Source organism: Lissotriton vulgaris, chromosome 10 (genome assembly GCF_964263255.1).
Source record: "Lissotriton vulgaris chromosome 10, aLisVul1.2, whole genome shotgun sequence".
Lineage (NCBI taxonomy): Eukaryota > Metazoa > Chordata > Amphibia > Caudata > Salamandridae > Lissotriton > Lissotriton vulgaris.
The window spans coordinates 15883857-15896663 of NC_141698.1; the positions used below are offsets into that span (position 1 = coordinate 15883857).

General features: G+C 52.4%; 1 protein-coding gene across 5 annotated transcripts in view; it reads right to left on the minus strand.

Moving 5' to 3' along the window:
- L1CAM (L1 cell adhesion molecule) overlaps positions 1-12807 on the minus strand; it is a 603152-nt gene that overhangs the window by 127648 nt on the left and 462697 nt on the right. For all 5 annotated transcript variants that reach the window (XM_086940236.1, XM_086940234.1, XM_086940237.1 and 2 more), the window contains one exon: positions 7913-8018. In XM_086940236.1, the coding sequence (XP_086796362.1) occupies positions 7913-8018 (106 nt within the window). The remainder of the gene's footprint in view (positions 1-7912; positions 8019-12807) is intronic.

The window sequence follows — 12807 nt, forward strand, 5'->3', positions numbered from 1 at the left end:
GAGGGAGAGGGGGTGGAGAGAGGAGAGGGCACGAGGGACAGAGCTAGAGAGGGGGAGAGACTGAGAGGAGAGGGCACGAGGGACAGAGCTAGAGAGGGAGAGAGACTGAGAGGAGAGGGCACGTTGGACAGAGCTAGAGAGGGGGAGAGACTGAGAGGAGAGGGCACGAGGGACCGAGCTAGAGAGGGAGAGAGGGTGGAGAGAGGAGAGGGCACGAGGTACCGAGCTAGAGAGGGAGAGAGGGTGGAGAGAGGAGAGGGCACGAGGGACAGAGCTAGAGAGGGGGTGGAGAGAGGAGAGGGCACGAGGGACAGAGCTAGAGAGGGAGAGAGATTGAGAGGAGAGGGCACGTGGGACAGAGCTAGAGAGGGGGAGAGACTGAGAGGAGAGGGCACGAGGGACCGAGCTAGAGAGGGAGAGAGGGTGGAGAGAGGAGAGAGCACGAGGGACAGAGCTAGAGAGGGGGAGAGACTGAGAGGAGAGGGCACGAGGTACCGAGCTAGAGAGGGAGAGAGGGTGGAGAGAGGAGAGGGCACGAGGGCCAGAGCTAGACAGGGTGGAGAGAGGAGAGGGCACGAGGGACAGAGCTAGAGAGGGAAAGAGGGTGGAGAGACTGAGAAGAGAGGGCATGTGGGACAGAGCTAGAGAGGGAGAGGGGGTGGAGAGAGGAGAGGGCACGTGGGACAGAGCTAGAGAGGGGGAGAGACTGAGAGGAGAGGGCACGAGGGACCGAGCTAGAGAGGGAGAGAGGGTGGAGAGAGGAGAGAGCACGAGGGACAGAGCTAGAGAGGGGGAGAGACTGAGAGGAGAGGGCACGTGGGACAGAGCTAGAGAGGGAGAGAGGAGCGGGCACGAGGGACAGAGCTAGAGAGGGAGAGAGGGTGGAGAGAGGAGCGGGCACGAGGGACAGAGCTAGAGAGGGAGAGAGACTGAGAGGAGAGGGCACGAGGTACCGAGCTAGAGAGGGAGAGAGGGTGGAGAGAGGAGCTGGCACAAGGGACAGAGCTAGAGAGGGAGAGAGGGTGGAGAGAGGAGAGGGCACGAGGTACCGAGCTAGAGAGGGAGAGAGGGTGGAGACTGAGAGGGGAGAGGGCACGAGGGACCGAGCTAGAGAGGGAGAGAGGGGAGAGAGGGTGAGAAGAGAGGGCACGAGGGACAGAGCTAAAGAGGGAGAGGGGGTGGAGAGAGGAGAGGGCACGAGGGACAGAGCTAGAGAGGGAGAGGGGGTGGAGAGAGGAGAGGGCACGAGGGACAGGGCTAGAGAGGGAGAGGGGGTGGAGAGAGGAGAGAGGAGAGGGCACGAGGGACAGAGCTAGAGAGGTGGAGGGGGTGGAGAGAGGAGAGGGCACGAGGGACAGGGCTAGAGAGGGAGAGGGGGTGGAGAGAGGAGAGAGGAGAGGGCACGAGGGACAGAGCTAGAGAGGGAAAGAGGGTGGAGAGACTGAGAAGAGAGGGCACGAGGGACAGAGCTAGAGAGGGAGGGAAACTGAGAGGAGAGGGCACGAGGGACAGAGCTAGAGAGGGAGAGAGGGTGGAGAGAGGAGAGGGCACAAGGGACAGAGCTAGAGAGGGAGAGAGACTGAGAGGAGAGGGCACGAGGGACAGAGCTAGAGAGGGGGTGGAGAGAGGAGAGGGCACGAGGGACAGAGCTAGAGAGGGAGAGAGGGTGGAGAGAGGAGTGGGCACGTGGGACAGAGCTAGAGAGGGGGAGAGACTGAGAGGAGAGGGCACGAGGTACCGAGCTAGAGAGGGAGAGAGGGTGGAGAGAGGAGAGGGCACGAGGGACAGAGCTAGAGAGGGGGAGAGACTGAGAGGAGAGGGCACGAGGTACCGAGGGAGAGAGGGGGAGAGACTGAGAGGAGAGGGCACGAGGTACCGAGCTAGAGAGGGAGAGAGGGTGGAGAGAAGAGAGGGCACGAGGGACAGGGCTAGAGAGGGGGAGAGGGTGGAGAGAGGAGAGGGCACGTGGGTCAGGGCTAGAGAGGGAGAGGGGGTGGAGAGAGGAGAGGGCACGTGGGACAGAGCTAGAGAGGGAGAGGGGGTGGAGAGAGGAGAGTGCACGAGGGACAGGGCTAGAGAGGGAGAGGGGGTGGAGAGAGGAGAGGGCACGAGGGACAGAGCTAGAGAGGGAGAGGGGGTGGAGAGAGGAGAGGGCACGAGGGACAGAGCTAGAGAGGGGGAGAGACTGAGAGGAGAGGGCACGAGGGACAGAGCTAGAGAGGGGGAGAGACTGAGAGGAGAGGGCACGAGGGACAGAGCTAGAGAGGGGGAGAGACTGAGAGGAGAGGGCACGTGGGACAGAGCTAGAGAGGGAGAGGGGGTGGAGAGAGGAGAGGGCACGAGGGACAGAGCTAGAGAGGGAGAGAGGGTGGAGAGAGGAGAGGGCACGTGGGACAGAGCTAGAGAGGGAGAGAGGGTGGAGAGAGGAGAGGGCACGTGGGACAGAGCTAGAGAGGGAGAGAGGGTGGAGAGAGGAGAGGGCACGAGGGACAGAGCTAGAGAGGGAGAGAGGGTGGAGAGAGGAGAGGGCACGTGGGACAGAGCTAGAGAGGGAGAGGGGGTGGAGAGAGGAGAGGGCACGAGGGACAGAGCTAGAGAGGGAGAGAGGGTGGAGAGAGGAGAGGGCACGTGGGACAGAGCTAGAGAGGGAGAGAGGGTGGAGAGAGGAGAGGGCACGTGGGACAGAGCTAGAGAGGGAGAGGGGGTGGAGAGAGGAGAGGGCACGAGGGACAGAGCTAGAGAGGGAGAGAGGGTGGAGAGAGGAGAGGGCACGAGGGACAGAGCTAGAGAGGGAGAGAGGGTGGAGAGAGGAGAGGGCATGTGGGACAGAGCTAGAGAGGGAGAGGGGGTGGAGAGAGGAGAGGGCACGAGGGACAGAGCTAGAGAGGGGGAGAGACTGAGAGGAGAGGGCACGAGGGACAGAGCTAGAGAGGGAGAGAGACTGAGAGGAGAGGGCACGAGGGACAGAGCTAGAGAGGGAGAGACTGAGAGGAGAGGGCACGAGGGACAGAGCTAGAGAGGGAGAGAGGGGGGAGAGAGGAGCGGGCACGAGGGACAGAGCTAGAGAGGGAGAGAGGGTGGAGAGAGGAGAGGGCACGAGGGACAGAGCTAGAGGGGGAGAGGGGGTGGAGAGAGGAGAGGGCACGAGGGAGAGAGGGTGGAGAGAGGAGAGAGCACGAGGGACAGAGCTAGAGAGGGAGAGAGGGTGGAGAGAGGAGAGGGCATGTGGGACAGAGCTAGAGAGGGGGAGAGACTGAGAGGAGAGGGCACGAGGGACCGAGCTAGAGAGGGAGAGAGGGTGGAGAGAGGAGAGAGCACGAGGGACAGAGCTAGAGAGGGAGAGAGGGTGGAGAGAGGAGAGGGCACGTGGGACAGAGCTAGAGAGGGGGAGAGACTGAGAGGAGAGGGCACGAGGGACCGAGCTAGAGAGGGAGAGAGGGTGGAGAGAGGAGAGAGCACGAGGGACAGAGCTAGAGAGGGGGAGAGACTGAGAGGAGAGGGCACGAGGGACCGAGCTAGAGAGGGTGAGAGGGTGGAGAGAGGAGAGAGCACGAGGGACAGAGCTAGAGAGGGGGAGAGACTGAGAGGAGAGGGCACGTGGGACAGAGCTAGAGAGGGAGAGAGGGTGGAGAGAGGAGCGGGCACGAGGGACAGAGCTAGAGAGGGAGAGAGGGTGGAGAGAGGAGCGGGCACGAGGGACAGAGCTAGAGAGGGGGAGAGACTGAGAGGAGAGGGCACGTGGGACAGAGCTAGAGAGGGAGAGAGGGTGGAGAGAGGAGCGGGCACGAGGGACAGAGCTAGAGAGGGAGAGGGGGTGGAGAGAGGAGAGGGCACGACGGACAGAGCTAGAGAGGGAGAGAGGGTGGAGAGAGGAGCGGGCACGAGGGACAGAGCTAGAGAGGGAGAGGGGGTGGAGAGAGGAGAGGGCACGAGGGACAGAGCTAGAGAGGGAGAGGGGGTGGAGAGAGGAGAGGGCACGATGGACAGAGCTAGAGAGGGGGAGAGACTGAGAGGAGAGGGCACGAGGTACCGAGCTGGAGAGGGAGAGAGGGTGGAGAGAGGAGAGGGCACGAGGGACAGAGCTAGAGAGGGGGATAGACTGAGAGGAGAGGGCACGAGGTACCGAGCTAGAGAGGGAGAGAGGGTGGAGAGAGGAGAGGGCACGAGGGACAGAGCTAGAGAGGGAGAGAAGTAAAGAATAGGAAGAAATTGAGAAAAAAAGAGGGCATGGAATAAAAAGTGGTGACAAAGTTGAGAACAAAGTGAACGATGACAGAGAGGAAGAGACAGAAGGAAAGTGATAGAGGGCCGAGAGATGGGTTGAATCTTTATGGGGCAGAGAAGGACTACCTAGGCCAGCCCTCCATTCTGAACAGAGGTGGGCGAGCAAACAAATGAACAGGGCGAGCCGAGCCACGGGTCTGGCTCGGCTCTTAGAGCTCGTCAGGAGCTGAGCCGAGCCCTGAAAAGGTATGTTTGTAAACCATACAACAAACATCAGGTAAAATATGATTAAGTCTCTTCAACATTCAAAAAAGTGCATTTCTTTAACATGTGGAAGCTTTGACATGAATACGTCACATTACAGCAGTGCTCTGAGAAGCACTTGTGATCGTTTATAAACATGAACTTAGAATCATTCCTGTCCCGCCCCACTCTGGCAAAACACACAAGATGATGGACGGAATGTTGCACAATGGCAAAACATTCACCCCAGTCACAGATCTGGGTTTAATCCATCGTTATTTTGCTCACCAAGCCTCCCCAGTTCAGACATGGCCATATGCAAATCAGTCTTGACCCTGTGCCTCATGGGAACAGTCCAGCCTGAACTGCCAAGCCATGTCTTCCCTGGACCGGAATCGAGCATCCTAGGACCGGTTTCTGTCTATCGGCCATCTTCAGCCGGGATAGCTTGACTCCAGTGGCGTAGTGAGCACCGGACCCACGTCTGTGCATACTCTTCCCACATAGGGTGAACAGCAAAACACACAAGATGATGGACGGAATGTTGCACAATAGCAAAACATTCACCCCCAGTCACAGCTCTGGGTTTAATCCATCGTTATTTTGCTCACCACGCCACCCCAGTTCAGACATGGCCATATGCAAGTCAGTCTTGACCCAGCGCCATTAGTGACACAAGAGGCAAGTCAGTCGTCACGTGCACTCTGTATGGGGCCAAGATTGTGATAGATACAGCAACATTATAGTCTGTTATGTCAAACACAATAGGTTTAGCACCGCTAAAATGCTGAACTCATGTATTTAAAGGTGCTTTAAGGACGAGCAGTAAAATATACTATTTGTCTAGGATCACACAATTTGGGTATGGGGGAAGACACAATGAATCCAGTTTTTCTGGTTTCACTTTGTCAGCCACTAAATGAGGGTCTGTCTGTCTCTTCTTCGTAGCTCACTTGTTAATGCTCTGTGCATGAAGGCGGGGGGCGAGCATGAGGCAGAAACCATATGAAAGCTCAGCTCAATCCAGGTTCCTTCCAAAGGGACCTCGAGCCGGGCCAGGGGTAGGATTGAGGCGCGAGTCGGGCTTGAGGTTTCCGCGGCTGGCCCGCCTCTACTTCTGAAATCAATGCGCTGTGCAGACAGCGCGGCATGCGCAGCGCAGTGCACACGCAGACACGCGCCGTTATATGCAGACAGTCACGTCCCACTGCACTGCCACCGCAGCCCCTCTGCTGGAATTCAAGAGGGAGAGACGACTCTCACATTAGAGATCTGGAAATTTCTAAATATAATCTGTGCTCCGTCCTTGTGACACAATGACTGAAGCCTTGAAGAAGTTTCTAGGAAACGAAACACGTGTCGGCTGCCGGTTCAACGCCTAAAAGGAGGACTGCCACACCAAGCTGTCTATTCCTAACCTCATTGTTATTGTGTTTTGAATTTGAAACTTGTGATTTAAAGATTTGGTGATATATTCATATATTAGAATGACACAGCAAGAACTGAGCTGATGCCCTGCTGGTACTTTGAACTGATCTGTGTTAGATAACGATAAGAATTGAGACTTCAATTATACTGGAGAGCCGAGGTTTATACATTTATTTCATGTTTTCACTGGGATCAAATTGACTCCAGTGTTTTGGCACCTTAGGTAGTGGGGTGCAATTTGTATAACCTTGAGGGGCGCCAATGCTTGGATGTATGCTCTAAATGCACAAAGAGAATAGATGTGCTACCAACTAAACGACCACTGCCATCTGTAAAGATTGTCGCTCTTGGCCTATACTAGGAAACCCACTGGTGACTGTGCAAACAAAAATACCATTCAATGCGCTCCGGTCTCTTGGAAGTGAAGCATGGAGCCCTGATTGCATCTCTGGGGGCTACTGAAAGCACTCATTTCTAAGCTGAAGAGACCCTCAGAACTTTGCTGTCACATGTGTTTATGGGGTAAATCACTAGTTGACACTTCTGAAAGTGACATCATCAGGCCTGAAATGGTTCGCGCCTGGTCTGAGGGGCCCTTTTGAAGAACAATGTGTTGTGAACATGATTTGCCTTCAAAAGTGAAGATACACGTGTAACTTTTTTAATGGGAACAATGTAAAGAACAAAAAACCCAAACATGTGCCGAAGGCGTGGGTGTGTTTTGTTGCATGAATGTGTTTCTATACATGCCACTGCTCACAAGGAGATGTTTCCGCCCCTTTATATGTACTTACACATGCGGGCTGCACACTTCCTGATGGGAGCTAAGCATGGGCGAATTTTGCGAAATGGCAATTCGCGAATTTGCGGATTTGCGAATTGGCAATCCGCAAAATTCACGAATTCGCACAAATTTGCGGATTTTTTTATTTTGCGTGTTCGCGGGTGTTCGCGAGGCGCTTTGCGTGTTCTCGGGTGTTTGCGAGGCACTTTGCAATTTCGCAGGGTTTTTTATTTTGCCTGCTTAATCACTGCCACCCTCTTGTTTTTTATGCCCATCTGCCCTCTGTACCTCTTGTTTCTGTGCCCTTCTGCCCTCTGCCCCACTCATTTTTTGTCCCCTTCTGCCCTCTGTCCCACTTTTGTGCCCTTCTGCCCTCCGCCCCACATAGAATGGCACCGGCAAGCTGCCAGCGCCATTCTAAAATAGCTAGAAATAGCTTCAACAGGAAGCACTAATAGATAAAGTAAAGCAGGTGCTCCAGTTGAAGGTCAAATTAAGTTACACAATCATTAATCACCCCAAGTTTGGGGTGATTAATGATTGTGTAACTGAATTTGAGCAGCACCTGCTTTACTTTATCTATTAGAGCTTCCTGTTGAAGCTGACTTTTGTAACTATTTTAGAATGGCTCTGGCAGCTTGCCGCGCCATTCTAAAAGAGTTACAAAAGTCAGCTTGAACTTTTGACCCAAACCGTTCCGTTTGCGGATTTTCGTTCGCGGATTTTGCGGGAAATTCGCGAATCTCACGGATTGCGAATTTACCGAAAATCCGCGAAATCCGCGAGCCGAACAGATTTTCCGCTCATGCTTAATGAGAGCAAAGCATGCAGCACCTTCCACAGTCCACAGAGTCAGGGGCCTGGAAGTGAGTCTCACCCCCTGTAATGTCTGAATAAATGAATGAATGCACTGTTTACATTCACAGCTTCAACGGGGTCAAGAGCTGCCTCGCATTCCGCGTGCAGCGCTCTTCGTAACTTGTGGCCCGTTTGGCCTGCGGCGGGCTTTGTTTCTACTGACATTCCTAGATGGATTTTGCAGCAAATGAAACAGTTTCCTGATTATCCAGATAGACAACCCCCCTTTTCCCAGTGACGCTGCTCGGACCCCGGTACCCCATAGCCCAGACTCACATGGGACCCCGGTACCCCAGAGCCCAGACTCACATGGGACCCCAGTACCCCAGATCCCAGACTCACATGGGACCCTGGTACCCCAGAGCCCAGACTCACATGAGGTTCTCCTGGCCTTCCGCCTCGCACTTCAGCTGGATGTCTTCAGTGGGATACACCACATACGTCTCAGGGGACTGCTCCGTGATGACTGGCGGCATGGTCCCTGCAAGAGAGGGGACATGGAGAAAAGTGAGACGCAAGAGTGAAGGAGAGAGAGAGAGAGAGAGAGAGACAGAGAGACAGAGAGAGAGAGAGACAGAGAAAGAGGAAGAGAGAGAGAGAAAGAGAGAGAGAGAGCGAGAAAGAGAGAGAGAAACAAAGAGAGCGAGAGAAAGAGCCAGAGAGAGAGACAGAGAGAAAGAGAGAAAAAAAGATAGAGATACAGACAGACAGAGAGTGATAGAGAGGGAGTGAGAAAGAGAGAGAAAGAGAGAGAGAGAGGAAGAGAGACCTGAAGACTCAAGAGACGCTCTTGAAGAAACAAATGTAAAACTGTGAGACAATCATGGCCTCTTGGACCGACTCATACACAAATAGGGGCTAATTTATAGGTTCACAAACTACACTCTACATGTACAGGTTTATTTATGGGTCCACAGAGGGCACACTACGTGTAGGGCCTCATTTGCAGGTTCAGAAAGGACACTCTCTGTGTCGGGGCTCATGTATGGATCCACAAAGGACACTCTCTGTGTTGGGGCTAATTTATAGGTTCACAAATTGTACTCTATGTGTAGACGTTTATTAATGGGTCCACAAAGGACACACTACGCATTGAGGTGCATTTATAGGTCCACAAAGGAAACTCTACATCTGAGGCCTCATTTACAGGTTCACAAACGACACTCTCTGTGTAGGAGCTCATTTATAGGTTCACAAATTGTACTCTACGTGCAGCGGCTTATTTATGGATCCATAAAGGACATTCATCATGTGAGGGCTCATTTGTAGGGTCACAAAGGACATTCTATGTATAGGGGCTCATTTATAGATTCACAAAGGACACTTTACCTGTAGAGACTCATTTCTTGGCTTGCAAAGGCCATTCTATGTTTAGGGACTCATTTATAGATTCACAAAGGACACTTTACCTGTAGAGACTCATTTCTTGGCTTGCAAAGGCCATTCTATGTTTAGGGACTCATTTATAGGTTCACAAAGGACACTTTACCTGTAGAGACTCATTTCTTGGCTTGCAAAGGCCATTCTATGTTTAGGGACTCATTTATAGGTTCACAAAGGACACTTTACCTGTAGAGACTCATTTCTTGGCTTGCAAAGGCCATTCTATGTTTAGGGACTCATTTATAGATTCACAAAGGACACTTTACCTGTAGAGAGTCATTTCTTGGCTTGCAAAGGCCATTCTATGTTTAGGGACTCATTTATAGATTCACAAAGGACACTTTACCTGTAGAGACTCATTTCTTGGCTTGCAAAGGCCATTCTATATTTAGGGACTCATTTATAGATTCACAAAGGACACTTTACCTGTAGAGACTCATTTCTTGGCTTGCAAAGGCCATTCTATGTTTAGGGACTCATTTATAGATTCACAAAGGACACTTTACCTGTAGAGTCTCATTTCTTGGCTTGCAAAGGCCATTCTATGTTTAGGGACTCATTTATAGATTCACAAAGGACAATTTACCTGTAGAGACTCATTTCTTGGCTTGCAAAGGCCATTCTATGTTTAGGGACTCATTTATAGATTCACAAAGGACACTTTACCTGTAGAGACTCATTTCTTGGCTTGCAAAGGCCATTCTATGTTTAGGGACTCATTTATAGATTCACAAAGGACACTTTACCTGTAGAGACTCATTTCTTGGCTTGCAAAGGCCATTCTATGTTTATGGACTCATTTATAGATTCACAAAGGACACTTTACCTGTAGAGACTCATTTCTTGGCTTGCAAAGGCCATTCTATGTTTAGGGACTCATTTATAGGTTCACAAATGATATTTTACATGTAGGGACTCATTTCTTGGCTTGCAAAGGCCATTCTATGTTTAGGGACTCATTTATAGATTCACAAAGGATACTTTACCTGTAGAGACTCATTTCTTGGCTTGCAAAGGCCATTCTATGTTTAGGGACTCATTTATAGATTCACAAAGGACACTTTACCTGTAGAGACTCATTTCTTGGCTTGCAAAGGCCATTCTATGTTTAGGGACTCATTTATAGATTCACAAAGGACACTTTACCTGTAGAGGCTCATTTCTTGGCTTGCAAAGGCCATTCTATGTTTAGGGACTCATTTATAGATTCACAAAGGACACTTTACCTGTAGAGACTCATTTCTTGGCTTGCAAAGGCCATTCTATGTTTAGGGACTCATTTATAGGTTCACAAATGATATTTTACATGTAGGGACTGTTATAGGCTCACTGAGGACACTCTACATGTAGGGGCTCATTTACAGGTTCATAATTGGCACTTTATGGGCAGGGAATCATTTCCGGGCTCGCAAAGGACACTCTACATGTAGGGGTTCATGTATGGGCTCACAAAAACCATTCAACATTTAGGGATTTAGAGATTCACAAAAGACTCTCTACATGAAGGGACTCATTTATAGGTTCACAAATTACATTTTGCCTGTAGAGGCGCATTTACAGGTTCACAAAGGGCAGTCTATGCGTAAGGACTGAGTTATGGGTCCACAAAGGACATTAAACGTGCAGAGGTTCATTAAGGGGTCCGTTCAGGGGTGTCACCCTCTTCAAAGAGGCGCGTCTTCAGCACCTTTGTTGTAACAGCTGAGGGGCAGTGTTGGAGTCAGGCTTCAGCCAGGGGGCGCTCTGTGCCAGTTTTCTCTGGCCGTGTTGCCAGTGTGCCCTGGTTCAGGAGTTTGCCGGGCTCTCTTTCTTGGCAGTACAGTCTTTCTCCTGGCATGGAAGTTGGTGACAAGACTGGTACAACCCGGCTTCTTGGAGAACGCTCTCCCTAGACCCCACCCCTGGACGTCCTCTCTCCAGGCTGCTGATTGGGCATCAGTCACCGCGGTGCCACCCCTGAATGTCCCAGCCTCGGTCCTGCTGCACGCATGGACGCCTGGCGGAAGGGCCTTGGCTCGTCACCGTGGCAGAGATGGGCACAGTGGCGCTGAGGGACTTGCCAGCACATCACGCCGAGGACACGGCGCGCTGTGCCCGCTGCCAGGCTGAAAGCCCGTCTCCAAACGCCAGACACCGGGCGGCTGCAGACAGCATGCCAATGAGGGGCGCGCGCAGGCTGGGCTCGGTGCCCTTGGCACGTCAAGGCTGCTTTTGCCCACACCCCAGACCCGCCCTGCTCGGCCACTCAAGGGGCCGCCATGGGCAGAGTGACCCGCCGGCAGCAGAGAAGGTGGCAGGAGCCTGGAAACGGGGGGGGGGGGGGTGATTAGAGGGCTTCTGTACCCGAGGGAACACGGGGGCAGAGGGCACCTGGAACAGAGGGGGCACAGAGGAAGAGGCAGGGGGCACCTGAACTAAAGGGGGCGGGGGGGGGGGGGGGGTAGTGGGCAACTGGGCCAGAGGGCCCGGGGGAGGGGGGGGGGCACAGAGGGCTCCTTTGGACATTATTCCTCGTCAAGGTCACTGCAGTCATGCCTTCCGAGAAGGCAGTCTGGATATTGTAAGAGTTTTTGTCAAGTGCCAGTATCAGCTGGGTGTCATCGGCATACGTCATAAGAGATTGGTGTGAAGCTCAGCTTTATATGCAATCCAGCGAGCAGAACTCGACTTCCATTGTCAACCATTGGCAAAGCCAATAGTCCTGGTTTATTGTAGGTGTAATGTTCCTTGTTGTATCATGTATCCGGATGTAATGACAGAAACAGCAAAATACAATTCGGGCGGCGCACTCTGCTAAGCATAGATTTTTAGCTTATGTGTTTTTAAGCCAGGCCCTTAATTACATTGGCTACGCCCCTTTGAGAGACCCCCACAGTTTTTTCATCCCACTTAAAGCCCTGGGTAACATTGAGAAAGAGGGAGAAAAAGAGTTCGAGATACTGGGAAAGAAGAAATTATGGGGGAGACAGAGAGAGAGGAACGGGTGATGGAGAGATAGAAAAATAGAGAGAAGAGGTGGAAGAGAAAAGGAGGGAGGCATAAAGCCCTGAAGGGGAAGGGGAATAACAGAGAGGGAGGAAGGAGAAAGAGCGGGAGGGAAGACAAGACTGGGAAAGACTCAGAGAGAAAGAGAAACATGAGAGAAACAGAGCGAGCATGGGAGAGAATGAGAGAGGAAGAAAGACTGGGAGGGAAGTGGAACGAGTAGAAAGAACCGGGAGAGCGATGGAGCGTGGAGCTGTAAGAAAGAGAAAGAGAGGAGGAGAGAAGCAGCAAGCAAGCGGGAGACATGGAGGGTAGGATAGCAGGACCCAGGAAGAGAGTCTGTGGAAGTGAAAGAGAAGAAAGGGCGACGGTGAGAGAAAAGGGGGAGACATGGAAAGGGAGGGAAAGAAGAAAGACTACTAACAAGAAAGAGCGAACAAGAGAAGGTGGCATGGGAGAATACAAGGGTCGAGGGGTGCCGAGGGAAACAACGATGGAAGAAAAGAGAGTAGAGAGAAAGGAGAGGATGGGGAAAAAGAAGAGAGGGAGAGAGTGCGAGTGCCTAAGAGAGGCGCGAAGGGACAACAGAGAAAAAGAAGACGTGAAGAAAAAAAAGAGAGAGATGCGCACGACTGCAATACGACTCGATGTGAGAGATCAAAAGGGAAAGAAAGACAAATACAGATAGAGGAGGAGGAAGAGGGAGGGCTGGAGGGAGCTGGTGAGAGAGAGGTTAGTACATAGAAAGGCGGAGAGAGAAAGAGACAGAAGACAGGCTGTGGAGACTATGAGAGAAAGGTGGCAGAAAAGGAATGAGAAGGACTGAAGACAACAAGGAGACCGAAGGAAGGAAGGAAGGAGAGAGAAAGTGTCAGAGAAGGAAGGTTGCAGGATGGTACACT